Source organism: Mytilus edulis, chromosome 12 (genome assembly GCF_963676685.1).
Source record: "Mytilus edulis chromosome 12, xbMytEdul2.2, whole genome shotgun sequence".
NCBI lineage: Eukaryota > Metazoa > Mollusca > Bivalvia > Mytilida > Mytilidae > Mytilus > Mytilus edulis.
The window spans coordinates 63264593-63279406 of NC_092355.1; the positions used below are offsets into that span (position 1 = coordinate 63264593).

Below are 14814 nucleotides of genomic sequence, written 5' to 3' on the forward strand. Positions count from 1 at the left end.
GCCATTATTGATATCAATCTCATCAGGAATATCTTATACAGCACGGTTGTCGTATTTACTATTAGGTATCAGTGTGAGCCAAGGCTCCGTGTTGAAGGCCGTACTTTGACGTGTAACGGTTGTCTCATTCACCAGACAAGACAAGACAAGACAAAAACTTTAATAAAAAGTAAAAACACAAAAATACTGAACTCCGAGGAAAATTCAAAAAGGAAAATCAAAAATCAAAAGGCAAAATCAAAAGTCCAAGCACATCAAACGAATGGATAACAACTGTCATATTCCTGACTTGGTACAGGCATTTTCTAATGTAGAAAATGGTGGATTGAACCTGGTTTTATAGCTAGCTAAACCTCTCACTTGTATGACAGTCGCATCAAATTCCATTACATTGTCAACGATGCATGAACAAAACAAACATACTCAAAGAGTAAAAATGTCAAAAATAGGGGTACAACAGTCAATATTGTGTTATCATCTTAATATCACTACATAAACAACAAATGTAACAAAGTAGCACAAAAAGGCATACATCAAATTCAACATTCTCATTTTGCTTTTCCTATACGGCTGAATTTATCTATGTAAAGTCTACCCATAAATGAAAGAAGGTTTTCATTACTGGTGTAAAATTGCGCGTTTGAAATTCGCACAGGTAGACATAAAAATAATTTTGTCGTATGACGGCATACATAAATGCAGACTCACGTAAAGTAGATATAACAAAAAACAGACTTACAGTAAAAATAATAAATAAAATAATGGTGTGGTTCAAAGTATGACGGGATACATAAGTACAGTTTCACGTCAAATACGGCTGCATTTATCTATGTAAAGTCTACCCATAAATGATAGAAGGTTTTCATTACTGGTGTAAAATTGCGCGTTTGAAATTCTCACAGGTAGACATAAAAATAATTTTGTCGTATGACGGCATACATAAATGCAGACTCACGTAAAGTAGATATAACAAAAACCAGATTTAACAGTAAAAGTAATAATAATAAATAAAACAATGGTGTGGTTCAAAGTATGACGGGATACATAAGTACAGTTTCACGTCAAATGTATATCTTAAAAAACAGACTAAACAGAAAAAGTAGTCTTATTGAATAAAATAGTTTTGTCATTCATAGTATGTCAAGATCCTTAAGTAAAAGTAATATCAATAAATGAAATAATTTTGCCGTTCAAAGTATGTGGTTTAATAAAGTATCACCACTTGTTATATATAAAATATACAGCATATTAAAACACAAGTTAATAACAAGAGCCATTCTATAAAGAGTTATGAGAGACAATAAAACAATTTTCTTGAATAATACTAATACAAGTCAACTCTTATTGAGTATAAAATACATTTTCGCTGTATTAGAATTTCATAGCTGATTTTGAAAGTATAAAATATCATATTTCATTTGTAAAAAGAAATATCATTTTGTATGCTCCACCTACGATAGTAGAGGGTGAACATGTTTTCTGGTCTGTGCATCCGTCTGTCTGTTTGTTCGTTCGTCCTTCCGTTCGTCCGTTCGTCCCACTTCCGGTTAAAAATTTTGGTCAAGGTAATTGTTGATGAAACTGAAGTCAAATCAACTTGAAACTTAGTACACATGTTCCTAATGATACGATCTTTCTTAACTTAAAACTGAATTAGACTTTTGACCCCAATTTCATGGTCCACTGAACATAGTAAATGAAAGTGCAAGTTTCAGGTTAAAGGTTTTGGTCAAGGTAGTTTTTAATGAAGCTGAAGCCCAATCAACTTGAAACTTGGTACACATGTTCCTTATTATGTTCCTTATGATATGATCTTTCTAATTTAAATGCCAAATTAGACTTTTAATCCCAATGCCACGGTCCGTTTAACATATAGAATGAACGTGTGAGTTTCAGGTTAAAGGTTTTGGTCAAGGTAGTTTTTGATGAAATTAAAGTCCAATCAATTTGAAACTTAGTACACATGTTCCCTTTTGTATGATCTTTCTTCTTTTAATGCCAAATTAGATTTTTTACCCAATTTCACGGTCCATTCAACATGGAAAATGATTATGCAAGTGGGGCATCCTTGTACTTTGTAAACACTCTTGTTTATTATCAGACATATGGGGAAAAATTCTCATAAAAAATACTAGCATGGCACTCATACCACATCTTTCTATATCTATGAAATAAAAAAAGAATGACAGAACTATTTCTATTGGTACAAACCGAGCTTTCTATTTTTAGCTCACATAGCCCGAAGGGCTAAGTGAACTGTTCTCATCACTTGGCGTCCGTCGTCTGTCGTCCGTCGTCTGTCGTCCGTTGTCTGTCGTCCGTCTTCGTCGTCGTTAACATTTTACATTTTGAACTTCTTCTAGAGAACCACTGAATGGAATGAAACCAAACATGGCATGAATGTTCCTTATGAGGTGCTGACCAAGTGTTGCTACTTTGTAGCCGATCCAACATCCAAGATGGCCGCCAGCGGGGGACTAAGTTTAACATAGGACCCTACGGGAAATGCATACAAATGACTTCTTCTAGAGAACCACTGAATGGAATGAAACCAAACATGGCATGAATGTTCCTTATTGGGTGCTGAACAAGTGTTGTTACTTTGTAGCAGATCTATCATCCAAGATGGCCGCCAGTGGGGGACTTATTTTAACATAGGACCCTACAGGAAATGCATACAAATGACTTCTTCTAGAGAACCACTAAATGGAATGAAACCAAACATGGCATGAATGTTCCTTATGAGGTGCTGACCAAGTGTTGTTACTTTGTAGCCGATCCATCATACAAGATGGCCGCCAGCGGGAGACTTAGTTTAACATAGGACCATATGGGAAATGCATACAAACGACTTCTTCTAGAGAACCACTGAATGGAATAAAACCAAACATGGCATGAATGTTCCTTATGGAGTGCTGAGCTGTTGTTACTTTGTAGCCGATCTATCATCTAAGATGTCCGCCAGCGGGGGACTTATTTTAACATTGGACCCTATGGGAAATGCATAAAAATGACTTCTTCTAGAGAACCACTTAAAGGAATGAAACCAAACATGGCATGAATGTGCCTTATGATGTGCTGACCAAGTGTTGTTACTTTGTAGCCGATCAATCATCCAAGATGGTCACCAGCGGGGAACTTAGTTTTACATTGGACCCTAAGGGAAATGCATACAAATGACTTCTTTTAGAGAACAACTGAATGGAATGAAACCAAACCTAGTAGAATGTGCCTTATTAGGTGCTGAGCAAGTGTTGTAACTTTGTAGCCGATCCATCATTCAAGATGGCTGCCAGCGGGGGACTTAGTTTTACAAAGGACCCTAAGGGAAATACATACAAAGGTCTTCTTTTAGGGAACTAATGAATGGAATGAAGTCATACATAGCATGAATGTTCCTTATGAGTTGCTGATCAAGTGTTGTTACTTTTTCACCGATCCAACATCCAAGATGGCCACCAGCAGGGGACTTGGTTTAACATAGGACCTTACGGGAGATACATACAAATGTCCTCTTTTAGAGAACAACTGAATGGAATCAAACCAAACATAACATGAATGTTTCTAATGAGATGTTGTCCAAGTGTTGTTACTTTGTCGCCAATCCAGCTTCCAAGATGGTCGCCAGTGGGTGGACTTAGTTTTACATAGGACCCTATGGGAAATACATACAAATTTCTTCTTTTAGCGAACCACTGAATTGAATTAAACCAAACATAGCATAAATGTTCCTTTCCTAATGAGGTGCTGGCCAAGTGTTGTTACTTTGTAGCACAAATTTATCTTTTTTATATGAATTCAAAAACCCAGGTAGATTCAGGCGATACAAGCTCTTGAGAGCCTCTAGTTTTGTAATTTTACTGTATTGAAGACCCATTGGTCGTCTTGGAGTGTTTTTTTGCATTTTGGTCGGGTTGTTGTCAATTTAACATCTTCTTCGTTTCCATTCTCAATTTATATTTACATTTTTTTCAGTATCATCAACACCAGACAACTTACAGGAGGCACGAGTAGATGTCAACGTAGACATAGATAGATGTAACAAATCATATCAAGCCATTGGACTTAATCTACCACCGACATCTGTTTGTGTTGAAAATAAGAACCCGTATGCTCCATCATGTAACGTAAGAATAAATAAAAGAGGGGCTTAATATACCAAAGGGATTCACACTCATAAGCCGAAAATAAACTAACAATGTAATGACAAAAAGAGAGAAAAAAAACATTTTTTTATAATACAAGCAAACTGACCTTGCATTCTCTTGTGACTTGGATGGAGAGTTGTCTCATTGACTGGACAAGTCAAAACAAGACAAATACTTTATTAAAGTCTCACCCCTTGTTGAATAGAAAGTATACAGCATTTTATCGTTCTTGTCCATTCGATTTTGATTTGTTTTTTCATTAGATTTTGCGATGTGATTATGGACTTTCCAATTGGATTTTTCTCTGAGTTCAAGATTTTTGTGATTTACTTTTTTGCATATATTATATAAACGCAGTTTTACCTAATGTGTATTCCCTTCACTTCGAACGTTCTGGTCAAAATTCAACAAAATGGCATTAACAAATGTTTGTTCAGAGATGACAAATAATTCGGGTTTTTCGCGCAAATAACAGTGTTAAAAACATTATAGTCCCATTTTTAAATCACATATTTAATTGAAAACCAACAAGTAATTATTTTAGCTCAGAAATCAGACATATGTTTGTATCTTATATTAGTTCAAATTTTTTTTTTACACATTAGCTTTATGTGACTCATTTTCAAGTGTTGATCATGTTGTTAAAACGATTCATGAGTGACAAAATATCTTGCAGTATTCATTTCACACATGCCTTTGACAAGAAGATGTTAATTTGCGTAATTCTATTTTTAATTGCAGGGAGATTCAGGAGGTCCTTTAGTATGTCAGAATAAGTACGGTCGATGGGAATTGGTTGGAGTTACTAGCTTTGGTATAAGAGGATGCCGTGTAGACCAGTTTCCTAGTATTTATCAAAGCGTTCCCTATCATATTGATTGGATTGTGCAGAACACAGGTAATAATTCTGGCAGATTGGAATAAAAATTTATCATTTTGTAGTTAAATAATTATAACAGTATTATTTAACATTTGTTATCACTGACGTTAGGAGTTCGTGACCCCGCACGTTGCAGGTGCATTTGATTCCAATCTTAATTGACAAAGATTGTTTATTTTCCTACCAAAGGTGGATGGTTCTCTCCTACTCCCTCTACCACTAAAAACGGACCGCCATGTTAAAAATCAGTCAATCAGTAAATCAAAATTTATGATTATTTATTAGCGCATCGTCATCCCCCACGTGGATAAATTAAAATGTGGCTTATAAGTATATGAGTATATAACCAACGTCATACTTAAGTAAATTGCATATCAGTAACATCATATATTAATATACTAATATTTTACTTGTTAAAACTCTGGAACAGTTTCATCAAATAAATTCATTGTAGCACAGTGCTGACATGGTGATGTGACAATTATCTTTCTTTCGTTAAGTATGTTGTTAAAATTTACAATTGATTTAATCATATTCTATGCACGCTTTTATGTCGATCCGACTACAATTCAGTTCGACCAAAGTCAATCTGCCACCAAGTCGATTTCTTCTACATTTAAAAGTCGACCAAGCTGCAATTAGAAAATAATGTTTGCAATGGATAAAAGTTATATGTATTTAACATGCAGTTCATAAATATCAAAGAATGTTATAAACAATAAATAGCAAAGAAACACGATAGAAAAGGCATAAAAGTTTAAAAATTATAAAACTGTTTGAGAAATATTGTTTGATTTGCTAAATTCCTTTTATCAGAAGTCTAATTACCTATTGTCAATGATCCTCAAAATACTGTTTCCTTATTAGTATTTCTCCGATCTGTGAAATTCACACAACTGTTGCATGTGCAAATTGACACTTAACCTTAATCATATACCTCCGACTTTTGAGTAATTGTTCATTATACTGTTACGTGACCGGGACAACTTGGGGCTGGAACGACTTCCCCTCTTTTTTAACTCACTGTGGATTTGGATATTCTGTTTTACCTTTTTGAGAAAGATAACTACTTTGTGTCGTGTTTCAATTTAAGATGGCAAAGTCAACAATGTGATATACACTATCTATTTAAGAAACATGGCATTGGCTTCTTTGTCCAGAGGTATTGGATGTTGAACATAATAAGAATAAGAATAAGATTAAGAATTTTATTAGCCTAAAATCCAAACAATAGGATCGTTACTAAAATACAAAACAAAAACAAACAGACAGACAGGTAGGCATATAAATCATAAAACGATAGACATTAAACAATACAAACATGTTGCATTGAAAGAAAAAATATATAGATTATGAACATTATGACGTTTCTTTGTCATATGTGAATATTATGACGGTAGTAATCAGCTTTTAAATTAAAAGAAGAGTCAGTTTTTAATATTAAAAAAACAGTCAGTTTTAATAAAACTGTGTTCATTCATTATGTGTATTAATAAAAAGGTTGGTCCATCCTTGTAAACGTAAAGCACCATATTGATTTCTTCATATTTAGTTTAACAGTTTATTATACATCTATGTCATCATTAACTTGTACCTCATATTACATACTGCATCTGTTTACCCTCAACTTATGTATTTGTGAATATAAAGTATGTATATATCTGCTACATATCACAAGACGCGTACTACTAGTAACAACTATAGGTCACCGCACTGAGTATTCATTGAAGCCAACTTAAAAATGATTTTTATAGGCTTACATGTGAAAAAAAATGTTTCGAACCAATAAGTCGGGTATCAACGAAAATACTCACTTCCTTGATTAACGAACATTGGTACGCAAGAAATGAATGAATCCACAGGATATTGATGCACCAAAGTTTAAATGTACAAAATGTAGTACCTCTAATAATTAATAAATATATCTTTATATTTCCAGGTATACATATCAATAGGAATGTTATACCTACCCTGCCAACAGAGACATAAATGTTTCCATGCTTAAGTGTGATGTAACGGATGTCTTGTTAGGGTTTTATTATTAAAGTAACAAACAATAAGTTTTGATTTATGCAAACAATTTAGTGACAATTTATACTTTTAATTATATCAATAATAATGTCATGCATTATTGAGACTCATGGAGACTTTATAATCAGGTCTTTCCAACTAATGGAAAGACCTATTTCTTTTGTTCTGATTATTATTTTTTTTCTTCCGCCAAATTTTGTTCTTCGCTATTGTTTTGTTTCGCAATATGTCGCTTATATATTTGGAATATGACATCGAACATGTTATACGCTTTTAAAACTGATCCTACTTAACTGAATATTTTCCCATATAAGAGTTATATCCCCGAACACTGTCTTCCTTGTTATCGCTTAATCTTTGCAACCGTATAGGAAAATGACAAATTTATTTTTTTTATTTATGATTTTATTAGTTTTTACCTAAGCTATCCGGAGACTCCATATACGAGTTATTTCCCCTTTTGTATTTTATATTAGTGAAATGTATTTTTAACAGGAAAATATAAATGATAGAGTCCTAGGGTCTCTTGTTTTAAGGTACTTGTTAAAAAAATGAGGTCAAGGTCAAATTCCAAGGTCATGTTCAAAATTATTTTGATTTTGGCTTGTTATCTCTCATTATCAGAAATCATATCAGATATTGATAAAATATTTTCACAAAATTGTTAGTTACGACATGTCTTAACACAAAAATCTTAGTCGAAAGGGTACGTAGACATTTGATGCTGGTTTTCCCCCTTTATATATCTAATATCAATCGTATTGTTATATAACTCACTAACAATATAAAGTAGAGGCCTAGAGTCTTTTGATTTGAGGTCCTTGGTTTATGACTTTGAAATTGCGTTTAAGGTCATATGATAATTGAACGTTCTAGATTTTGACCTTTGCTTTTACCTCATATGTACACATGATGTAGCTATAGGCATTTTTGCAATAGGTTGTAAGCAATGTTACCTTAAAAAGGACAACCTGCAGTGACCTTTTGTAAACCGGAAGTAGCTATTTTTTGTACTAAATCAATGTTAAAGTATATAGAACCATAGATTTTGGGAATCAGTGGCAAGTAAACTATCAAACAATACCGGAAGTAACACCTTTTAAACCGGAGGTAAAAACGTATCTCCCTTATTTATATCTTTTTTGTATAGAAACCATATATTTTTGGAATCAGCGTACATTATGCTGTAATTTGTCGCTGAAATTGACATTTAAAACTAATTTTGATATTTTAATTAAAATTTTTGATATTTTAATCAAAATAGATCCTTACTGGTGGAAAGACCTTCAATTGTTCTAAAAAAAAGTGGTCTTTAATTTTACTCTAGTTTTCCTTTGATGTAATTGTAGATGGTGTTAACCAATGACCATCAAATCGAAACCGACTCATTTTATCATATGACCCACCATATTTGAATATTTTATACAAGCTGGCTCTGATAAAAAAAACTTATTAAATTGTAGTTACACATTATTTACCTTTATAAGAGGACAAGAATGCAAATTATCTTTTTCCTAAGTTTTAAAACAATTATGTCAGTTGTTCACATTGCCATCCATTATGACATCATATATAAATAGCTTTAACTCGAATTACGTCAGGAATATTTTTTTATTAAGCCATTTCCTCGCACATAAAGCTCTCCAACTGTTTTGGTTCTTATACATCCTCTGCTTAAACTTTTATCGTTCCTGATGAAGAATTGCAGAAAAGCGCTTCGGACACATGAAATTAATAATTTGTTTTCATTTTTTTAATGTTCCATGATCATTTTGTATTTAACAGAAAGTACGTGTAATATATACGTATCCATAAGTATATTACCATAAATGGTTTTACACTAGTAATTTTTGGGGCTCTTTATAGATTGCTATTCGGTGTGAGCCAATGCTCCGTGTTGAAGACTGTACTTTGACTAATAATGCTTTACTCTTATAAATTGTTACTTTGATGGATAGTTGTCTCTTTGGCACTCATTCCGAATCTTCCTATATCTATATGATGTAACAAATATGTTTAATGTTTATGTATACATTCATGTGTTTTAAATCAGTCTCTCGTATCACTTTTTAGAGTGAATGATGTATAAACTTTTGTTTACCTTTGATATATGCATATGTTTAATAAAGTATTTTTCTTGTCTTTTCATGTCTATTCAATATATATATACGAGTTGTGTATACAGAATGGTTTTTTTCAGCCTTGTATCACCATACTGGTGATCCGATTGATAAAATATGTAGTAGAGTTGACACTTGTTCAGACATACTAATAATTATATATTAATTTCTGTGACTGCATCATACATTAATTAATTTTAAGGTCCTCTACAATAGATACTTCAGCTGATCAATACATGCAATCTGCATGCTATATATATCATTTACTAAATTACGACGTTTGATTAAAACTGACGAGGAAAGCTAACCGAAAGCCACCGAATGATTGATTTTTATCGAGCCTAGGTGGTCGAGTGGTCTAGAGCGTCAGGCATTGTTCAAGGCGATTTGGTGCCACGGTATCTCAGTAGCTTGAGTTGGATTCCGGCCGTGCTGTTATTTAGACTAATTATATTTATCCTTATGCTGTTTTTTTCTATTCTTTATATTTGTTTATATTTACTCTTTGTGTCATCGTCCCATTTAAACAGCATCAATGAGTTTCAACAGGTTATATTAAACTTTAATTGTTCTATAGAAATTACCATAAAAAATATATAAATAGGAATAAAACAGTTACAGAAAAACTCAAAAACCGAATCTTTGTGTTTATGGAAGTTTAACGTACAATTTTAAATTAATATGTTGTTGGGACACGTATAACATTGTAATTTACCTTTGTTATCATGTTTATTGATTTTTGTCGTGTCAACATTATATTATAAATTGTGTGCAAAAATCGACATTTTTCGTTTTGTTAGATATTCATAATCCTCTGGTTTAAGGATGTTCGCTACTCTGTTTAAAAATAACAAGCTTTTTAAAAGACTGTTATAAATTGATAGTATATAAATAAAGAAACTAAAAAAGCAAAATAAATGGTGGGTCCGAGTGCTTGTTATCGAGATATAAGCCATTGAAAATTTGGTGGGAAATAATTCTCTTTAGATTTTTCTTTCACTTAACATTGGCACTTTTTTGTGTAAACACTATGACAAAAATAGCAAGGATTTCATTAGACTTTGGAATATGGCTTTTTAAATAATATGTAATAAAAATATGAAAAGTAAAGAAGGGGTTAGTGGGCAATTTTTTCAATGTTAATACATGGATAAAACCAGAGGATTCCAAAAATCTGGCAAAAAAGTAGAGGAGCAAAATATCTTTAACTGATGAAGTGCTATTTAACAAATTGCCTACTTATCACTACTTGTCTTTTCACCATTATAATACAAATAGTTGCAAATTCTTGTAAACTTCTCATATATTTAAATGAAAAAGGCGCTAATGTAAAAGGAAAAGACAAATCTACAAAGACTTATTTCCCATCAAACTTCCAATAGCCTACATCTATAAATTAAGGACATGAACCTTTTATTTTGTTTATGTTAATTTCAGTTGTTGTTGTACTATTAATAAATATTAGTGCTTTAAAACGTTTAATATTTTGAACTGAGTGTCAGTACGCATACAATGTATGATTATGCCACAAAATAAACTTAATTAATAACATAAACTGATAAAATTCCGTAGTGTTATTTCACTTGTAGCACTTTGCAGAAATGATCAGAAATGTATCAAATTTATGTTCAGTCGAGATATGAAAAATAATTAAGTTGAATGATCTACATTTAATCATACATCTAGTAGATAATATATCATCAGAGGTGGTCATTACACGTACTTAATCAACAAACAATACATAAATTTTAAGGTTTTTAGATAATCAATAGTAATACATATCATAGAATTTGAGTCCCTACTCAAATGGCAAAATCATATATCAAAACACATCAAAAACGAATGGACAACAACTGTCATATTTCTGACTTGGTACAGGCATTTTCAAAAGTAGAAAATGGTGGATTAAACCTGGTTTTATAGATCTAAACCTCTCACTTTGTAATACAGTCTCATCATATAAATGGTACCTTATGTTTTCTTTAGTTGTAATCATTTGTCCCTTTATAGTACAAACAATCACATAACTCCTCTTCAAAATTTTACCTTAACGAGTCCATGACCGTCTAATTTTGTATTTCATAATCGCATTACGTACAATTGAATGTTATGGACTAGCGTTAGAATTGATATTTAAAATCTGTACATATACAGGAAGGTTTTTGAAGATAAAAACCATAACAAAAAAGATACCTGATGAAATAATAAAAAAAAGGAACGAAAACACTGTTATAAAAACATTCACGATAGAGAAGCACCAACCCCACCAAACAATAAAGTCTAAAAATTGTTTAGCGATATGTGTTTTAATATCATCAATCCATATACAAAACAAGGCAACAACAAATCTTTAAAGAATCGTAGAAACACTTTTAGTATTCGTTTATAGGATCTGCGTCTCATTCCAAAAATACCGAATTCGAGGAAAATTAAGAACATAAAGCCCCTTAACAAATGGCAAAATTAAAAAATCACACATCCAACGAATGGAAAACAACTATCACAGCCCTGATGTGACAGAATTCATCCTTGTGAAGATGAATGTTGAATTTGACCTGGTTTTGTAGCTTGCTAAATCTCACTTGTATGACAGTTGCCGTTAAATTTATTATATTAACTACAATCTTTGTGAAAAGTAAACAGACATTATAGCTAAAAAATGTCAAAACTTTAGATATTCCGGTCATCAATGTGTTATACTCCTAATCACTATAATAACAAACAACAATGTCAAAAAAGAGAAACAAATAGAAACAAACAGGCATGTAGACACTCTTTAGACAAATCACATAACCGAAATTAAAAGACAAGAATACAAAAATTACCATAACACAATACCAAAAGCCGGGATTTATTAATACCGAACCACCCAAAACGGATAATAACAATAATGGACTAAACATTCAAGGTTCAATATATTCATAGAAAAATAAAAAGAACACGTTATTAAGACGACGAGCAATGTCAGTTCCAAGCAGCTTTTCTTCAAAATCATCATGTTTATTTTTGAAGCTGATACTGAATATTTTATCAACAAAGTATCAGTATCTTCTGAAAAAAACTTCATTTAAAAAGTTGTCTAACATAAGCATTATTCGAACTTCTAAGGGTGTTATTATTCAAGGCATAGATAATATTAGTCGTATTTGGCACAACTATTTTGGAATTTTGGGTCACCAATGCTCTTCAACTGTGTTCTTGTTTGGCTTTCTAACTATTTTGATCTGAGCATCACTGATGAGTCTTATGTAGACGAAACGCGGGTATGACGTATTAAATTATAAGCCTGGTGCATTTGATAACTATTGTCATGTTTGTTTTGCTCAGATACTTGTGACGTTTGTAAGTGTTTGCAATATTGCTATCTTCCATTTGGTACGTATCTGAAAATATCAGGTTATATGTAACATGTAAAACAACTACACGTACCAATCGCCCACTGTTCACTACCACCCCGAGTCTATATTTAGATGAAATCTTAAAAATTCCAAAATAGCAACAGTAAGTATTAATCAGCAGCAACCTCAACAAATAAAAACCACTTAAAGAGTAGATTGTGTACGGTTAGAGCTGCAGGAGCAACAGCAGCAAACTCTAGACCCCCACCTTCAGACAACAGCAACAGTAATACCCCTTCCCTTACAATGCTCAAGCAGCAACAGCAATAACCCTTTGTACAATGCGCGTGACTGTTGATCCAAGAGCAGCCAAAACGCACTTCAAAAACATTGACAAAAAGGAAGGTCGGATTTCAACAGACTCTGCCAATAATAGAAACAAATATTTTCTATAAAGGATAAAAAGGAAAACATATTTAACTTCCTTTTTAATCGTTGTATTGTTCAATTCATGGTCCAGCTTCACCTCGTTTTTTATCTCTTTTTTTTTTGCATGTTAATATCTTTTTTTTTTTTGCATGTTAATAACTCTTATTTAGGAAGAGAAGATGAGAATGTGATATAAGTGTAAACCCTGATTGTACTTTACCGACACGCTAAGTCTGCTTTTTAACGTCCTAGTTTACATCATACCAGTCCGGAAATAATACGTAGCACTTCCTGCCTTATTCGACTTCTAATAATGACCCCAAGTTAACAAGTAGTTTTTCTCTTTTTAAGATGCCACTGAGTGGAGCAGCTTTAAATACTAATTTTTAAAGTCAGTGTTTGCCCCGGCGAAGATCGAACATACCATCTCCCAAACACGAAGAGAGCACGTGGTATAATTCAAATGCGCCAACCATACAACAGAGTCAATGTGAGGTGGGTTTTCTCTCTTTGGTATATGTGGCCTCTCTATTTCAAGCACCAATTGGTAAACATACTGCCTTCAACAATGCTAATATCGCTGAGTCAGCTACAAACGACAGGGCCATGACAAATTGGAGTGATTAAAACGGATAAAAACACAGTATAAGAGCAAACAGTAAAAATCAGTTGGATGTGATTTGACTCATCTTGTTTTATCAGATTTAGCGCGAAGCACGAATAAATTTTTTTACCGTTTAAAAATGATACAACATATAAAGCAAAAAGTACTCCAATTTCTGAAGATCTCAAACCAAATACAACACATTCGTAAAATAATTATATCCGGTTGTCTTAGAACGAATACTCACTCAGTACACATCCAACATTTTAGTGTAAATACGTAATAAAGTGTCTGCAAAAACATGATCTTGTTCAATGACAAAATGTTCTAAAATAGTATTGACAGAGTGTAGGGGAATTACTTTTAATGGATGTATATCAAGATATACTAAGTTAATGATGTGATTTATCAAAAACAAAATCAGTGTTATCACAGAAAAGAATATAAGAAACAGCAAAAAACAACAACCATTGAATAACTGGCGACAGGCACCATATGATTTTGTATTAAATTATTAAAATGCTATATCCGATTAACAATATTCAAATATACAAATATACAACAGCATTAAATCGATAATTTTAAAATTTAAGAATTCGTTTATAACAAAATGACAAATGCTATTTCATTAGTTACACATCACTTTTGTCAGTATATGCAACTATAATTTTACGTTAAGTTAATAGTTCATCTAATTCAATTTCAGTTGACGGCTCGGATTTTGAAACAACACGGTTCTGGTCTTCCCCGTTTCTTCTACTTGCCATTGATTGACCTTCGGGTTCAACGGATTTTAGACAAGGAATAACACATTTGATATGTCTTTTGTTAAATGGCATTTTCTTTTCTTCGTCTTTAACAATAAATACTTCTGTTAAAATAGTGCAACAGACACACTCCCCTGTATTTAATTTAACTGGAAATTTACAGCATCCACAAAGTATTGCATAACACAATCCACACATTTGATTTAACCTTTTGTATTTACAAATATTAAACTGTTCATCGTGACAATGATTTATAACTAATCCTTCTACTTCGTGTATGTCACTTTCGGAGATTTCTGTAAACGTATCATACCCAGTGCTACCACATTTTTGCAAATAAGAACAACAGCAGTTACTTAATTTTGAACCACAGCTAACACGAGTGTTATAACTCTGACAGTATGATACTAATTCGAACGTGTTAAGTTCAAGCTCGTTTTGTTCACTAGCATCATATGTTAGAAAAACGTTTTCACGAGATAAAAATTCCTCTATTT

At 32.5% G+C, this 14814-nt stretch overlaps 1 protein-coding gene across 1 annotated transcript in view; it reads left to right on the forward strand.

The window, feature by feature from the left end:
• Positions 1–9201, forward strand: part of LOC139498920 (MAM and LDL-receptor class A domain-containing protein 1-like) — a 114504-nt gene extending 105303 nt beyond the window's left edge. The window contains exons 81-83 of the mRNA XM_071287510.1: positions 3976–4127; positions 4890–5046; positions 6968–9201. Coding sequence (XP_071143611.1) covers positions 3976–4127; positions 4890–5046; positions 6968–7017 — 359 coding nt within the window. The 3' untranslated portion in view covers positions 7018–9201. The remainder of the gene's footprint in view (positions 1–3975; positions 4128–4889; positions 5047–6967) is intronic.
• The last annotated feature ends 5613 nt before the right edge of the window (positions 9202–14814 follow it).